Source organism: Polypterus senegalus, chromosome 6 (assembly GCF_016835505.1).
Source record: "Polypterus senegalus isolate Bchr_013 chromosome 6, ASM1683550v1, whole genome shotgun sequence".
Taxonomy (NCBI): Eukaryota; Metazoa; Chordata; class Cladistia; order Polypteriformes; family Polypteridae; genus Polypterus; species Polypterus senegalus.
This window is the reverse complement of record NC_053159.1, coordinates 85,225,515-85,230,929: the sequence shown is the minus strand read 5'-3', so window position 1 is coordinate 85,230,929 and position 5,415 is coordinate 85,225,515. Positions and strand designations below refer to the sequence as shown.

Genomic DNA, 5,415 nt, shown 5'->3' with positions numbered 1-5,415 from the left:
TCACTCTTTGAAAGTGGTCCATAGAGGACTAGATTTCTAGTAAAGGATGAAAAAAAAGAAAAACTACATATATGTAATCACTGAGCTTAAAATAAATTAAAATAATAGCCCTTATGCTCATTTGAAGTATGTCATTTTTAATCTTCTGGAAGTTCTTTGTAGAGGGCTAGGACACAGATAAAGAATTAACAAAATGTATCATATTTGTTATCAGCAAGCTTGAAACCAAATAAAACAACACTAATAGCATAAAACGAGTTGGTTGATGTATAGCATACACAACTTCAAGTCCTTCCGATTATTTTTTGCTGTATAGGCCTCCTTGATTTACACTTTAACATAAAGGTGTAAGTTTTTGCATAACATATGGTCCACAAATTTCTGTGATGTATAAGGACTAAATGGGGAACCCTCAAAAGCTTAATGTTTTGCATAAAGAGGAGTTGAATAGTATCATATTTGGGGGTTTTTGTACAGTATACTGGTGAAGAGAATAAACTAGCAAAAATACATAATATTATCAAACCTGATTAATCGAATTCAAAATCATGGTGGGCTGCAGCCAATCCCAGTATTAAAAGATAGGAATCATCTCTGGAAAACGGGGTACCAGTCCATCTGAGAACACTCCCACACGAACTCACATTTTCATTTGGGCAGTTTGGGGTCTGTAGTGGTTAAGACTTTGGACTTTAAACCCTGATGTTGTGGGTTCAAATCCCGCGGTTGACACTGTGTGACCCTGAGCAAGTCACTTGACGTGCCTGTGCTCCGATTGGAAAAGCAAAAGAAATGTAACCAACTGTATCACAAGTGGAATTTAAAGAAAGACCACCGTTTCAGTTCCACTGTGGCTGTGTCATTGAACCGAGCAAAGCAGAAACTGTTCGCGCTTGCCGCTTCTAAATTTAAAGAAATGTCCTGGACATTGTTTTATAATTATTTTCTTCAGCTGCACTCGGGATCCTGAGGTGGATCGCCGTGTGGTGTTTGCGACAAACGCGCTGTGTCAATGCAAACTCCCAACATCATCCCTGAGACTACAGTATAAATAAGCGAAACACGAACTTGTGAAAATCCGGCGACCAGTGTATGCATATATCAGATTATGGGGTTTGTCTTCAGGACTGTCAGATAACTGCACATCACAGGGGCGCTTTGGGGGCGATAGTGGCAATTCGTCTCATCTATATATGTTTGAGTAAGTCTAAATACGGTATATAAATATGCTATAAACGTCTACTGGCACAATAGCTTTGCCCAGGAGATGATAATAATAAAATATATAGCGCGTGCTGTAATCAAGAAGGTGACGCGAATCCCGCAGTGAAATATTTTTTCTTTTCTTTTCTTTTTTATTTAGAAAAAAGAAATCAAATGCATTTCGAAGATTATCATTACAAAATACTCTCTGTATATAAAGCAAATAGAAAAAAATAATAGCAAGCAGGAAAATAACACCTTAAATTACTTTCATGTTAAAATCGCTGTTAGCTTGGGAGAGCAGGGTAGCGCAGCGCTTTACGGTGTTGCCTTCTCGATGTAGCGCCTTGCCTGTGAACCACCTATCTGTTTGGGTTTCCCTCGGAATTCTGATTTTCTTCTCACATTTTCGAGCACATGCAGGTTAGCTTCACTGGTGATTCCATACTGCATCATGCTGGTGTATTCGTGAAGTGGGCATTGCGATAGACTGGCACCCCGTCCATGGTGTTTCCCTGTCTTTCTGATGGTGCTGGCAGGATAAGTCATGGCCTATTCGTGGCCGGACTTTGATTAAACAGAAATGAGTGTGTCTGTATCAAAAGAAATGCCTCAATTACATTGAAGACGCAAAAAGATGTTCAATTTTATTTAACGTCTGTTTTTAAACTTATGCTGGACAATCTTAATACGTATGCTGGAAACATTACAGGACAGATTGCTGGCGCCAGTTTCTCAATTTAAACCAAGTCACATATAGTGGTTTGTGTTTTACCATCTGATTTCTTCTGGGCTGGTCGCAGACACCTGGAGCCAGTCCTTGGTATGAAAAGCCAGAAGCTGCTCAACTGGAGACCATTAAAGTGTAAACGAGAAAAACGAGTTTGTGCGCAATGAGCCACCAGAATGTCATGCTAAGAATGTGTTGCAGCTCATACATTGAGTGAAGGACTTCAAATTGTCCAATATTTATTTATTTGACTGTTTTGCTGAAAAAATAATAATGAATCAAATTATTCAAATCAAAATCAAATTTATAACACAAGACAGTCATACCAATTGGATTTCATCTGACATGTTTTACGATTTTTCAGCCTCGTCACATTATTTAAATGCTGCATTTCAGCTTCTAAAACTTAAATGTTCCACGTCGCCGGCGTCTTGAGATACAAATGAGAAGTCAAGCATAATGACAATCCAGTTAGCCAGTTAAAGATGACATTTTTGCTTGATTTCTCATTGCATCCATAATGGGTATCACGGTACAACACTCTATCTGATTTGAGGCAGGAATGCAAATTGAAAATAAAATTCTTTATATAAAGAACATCTTTGAATATTTTACTTTCTAAATAGTAAACATCATGTAAGACCAAACAATGATACAATATTTTTCACACATTTCACATTATGGAGTTGCAGATTATATGTAAATAAAAGAGGACAACGCAAATCTGGGTTTTAATTTTGGCTTCACAGCTAGTCGTGTTATCGCTTCCCCGCACTGATTCAGTTGTTGACTGCCGTACCAATAATACAAAGTTTAAACACTGCATATATGCATAGCTCAATATTAGTTTATTATTGCAAGATTTCTTCAATATTTAAAATAATTATAGCTAAGACGGTGATTTAGATTAGAGATAATTAATCAATTAAAATTCCGAGCTGACGACTGCGAGGCGTGTTCTGTTTCTGGGAGGGTCCGCTGACTTTCGTGTATAAATCCTGAGACTCAGCAGCCAGATGTCACTCCAGCCAGCTCTGGTCTTCCAGATATCTCCGATTTGAAGCCGAAAACAAACCAAAGCCTTCTTCGCAATGAGTAAAATCATCATCTACGAGCACAGTGACTTCAAGGGGCTCAGCAAAGAGTTCACCAGAGATGTTCCCAATCTGGTCACCGAAAACTTCAATGACTGCATTTCGTCGATAAAGGTAATCGGTATGCCTTGGGTAGCTTATGAACACGCTGACTACCAAGGCCGTCAGATTGTATATGAAGAAGGGCAGTATGCCAGTGTGGCCATGAATGATGCTTTTTCTTCCCTAAAACTCATCACTGACAACCTTGACGATCCTTTGATCTCCCTTTATGAAGACATTAATTATGGTGGAAGAAGCAAAGACATCACTACTGAAACGAACCTCTGCTTTGCTGACTTCAACGACAAAGCCTCGTCCCACATTGTGCAAAGAGGCGCCTGGGTTCTGTATGAGCACTCAAACCGCGAAGGCCGGCAGATCATCGCTCGTGCAGGGGAAAGAGCGCCCAACTACTGTAACTTCGGCTTCAACGATCAGCTCTCTTCTCTTCGTCCGCTGCAGTACGGCTCCCCTACAGTGAAAGCCAAGATTCAGTGGGAGAAAATGATCAAGGAATCGGAGAGGAATGTGAAGATCGACGAGCTGGTTGGAATTAATAAATCGGACACTGAGCAGTCATTTTCTTCAACCGCCACCAAAGAGTATGAAACCTACGTCAGCCAGAGCATCACCTTCAGCAACTCCACCTCCATTACTGTTGGTACTTCATTCTCCCTTGATATCGTGCCTGGTGTTGGAATGGAGAGCAGCATTTCGGTTTCCAACACCTTCTCTGTTGAAAAAGGGAAAACCGAATCTACAACTTCAAGAGAGAAGACCGAATTCACCCTCCCTGTGAAAATCCCACCACATACAAAACTGACTGTTAATGTCATGAGAAAAGAAATGTCTGTGAGGGTGCCGGTAGAGTTTACTGTCACTCGAGGTAACAACACTAAAATAGAGTACGGGGAGTACCGGTGCAGCTCAGGGAGCTCAGTGCATGCTGAATATTCATCTGAACGTGTGTAATGAGATGGAGTAACAAGTTTGTCTTTGTATTAAAGTCACTGAAGCAGTTGTAAATGTCATACAATGCTATACTGTGAATCTGAAACTACTGACATGCTGAGAAAGAAAATAAAAATGTTAAATCGTGTCATGGTGTGATTATTGGGTCGAGAGAATATCTCCGTTATGAAAAGGCCAAATTCAAATGATCGTTCTATCTTTACCAACAGTCAGTGCAGACTATTGCCTCAAAAGATGAGGAGAAGGCTAACATGGTTTGAGTCACCTCAAAATGCTGCCCTTGGGTCGTTTAAGTGAGGTTTTCGGGTTCACTCCTGCCCCTTGCCATGGCTGCAAAATTTTTTTTGACTTCTGTATTAAGTAAGCAAAGTCCCGGTTCAAGGTTTTTTTTTTGTGTGTGTTTTATAAATTACTAACGTGTTATACTAAATGATTACTCGATGAGGTGAGGATAGGTGGTTTTAGATGGGAATGCATTGTTTTTATCTTGCTCTTCTATTTTTGTTGATTGTACGTACATTGCGGAAAACAATGAAGTAGTTGTCATTTGCTGTTCTTTCCGCTGATCATTCATTGTCAGTATTAGTTATGTTATGTCCAAAACTGAACCCTGTGTTTCTTTAAGAGTTTTGTACATAGTTGATTTCATAAAAGACAAGGAGCAGGATCGGACTAAGGAAGTGTGGTAAACTGGGGGTTTGTGGAAGAAAAAAGGAAGAATAAAAGTTAGAAAACTTTTTGGCAAAACCTGTGGGTAATGAGTTTTTTGCCTGGATACAACAGGTCACAATTAATTAAGAAAGCAAGTGCCAGAGTAACAAACCGTTATGCAATAGCCCATACTGTATGTAGCACAAATATAGCAAATGCTCATGCCTCTATGATATCATACAAATAAAATCTATTACAACAGATTAAAATACAATACGACTCGTCAAGCCTTCCAGTAAAATGTGAATATAAATGAATGTTGTAATGTGTAATAAAACGCCATAAGATCTAGTAAAAAGATATTAAAATGAGGAAAAACAAAATCTTGAATCTGTACACCAATAACTGCATGGCAAATTAACCTAACACTTTCGGGAAACGAGTAAGAAAAGCGTGACAAACCCCATTGTCTGTACAAAACGTACAATTAGTTAAAATACCTTGACTTTTATAAATACATACAGTGGGATGCAAAAGTTTGGGCAACCTTGTTAATAGTCATTATTTTCCTGTATAAATCGTTGGTTGTTACGATAAAAAAGTCAGTTAAATATATCATATAGGAGACACACACAGTGATATTTGAGAAGTGAAATGAAGTTTATTGGATTTACAGAAAGTGTGCAATAATTGTTCAAACAAAATCAGGCAGGTGCATAAATT

General features: G+C 38.8%; 1 protein-coding gene across 1 annotated transcript; it reads left to right on the top strand.

Annotated features, from left to right (window-relative positions):
* Positions 1-2,962: 2,962 nt before the first annotated feature.
* Positions 2,963-4,069, top strand: LOC120530570 (epidermal differentiation-specific protein-like). The gene has a single exon (XM_039754992.1). The coding sequence runs from the start codon at positions 3,025-3,027 to the stop codon at positions 4,039-4,041; it is 1,017 nt and encodes a 338-aa protein (XP_039610926.1). The 5' UTR covers positions 2,963-3,024; the 3' UTR covers positions 4,042-4,069.
* The last annotated feature ends 1,346 nt before the right edge of the window (positions 4,070-5,415 follow it).

Excerpts from the sequence above, each read along its gene's own strand:
- LOC120530570 (XM_039754992.1), top strand. The coding sequence starts at position 3,025 with ATGAGTAAAATCATCATCTACGAGCACAGTGACTTCAAGGGGCTCAGC.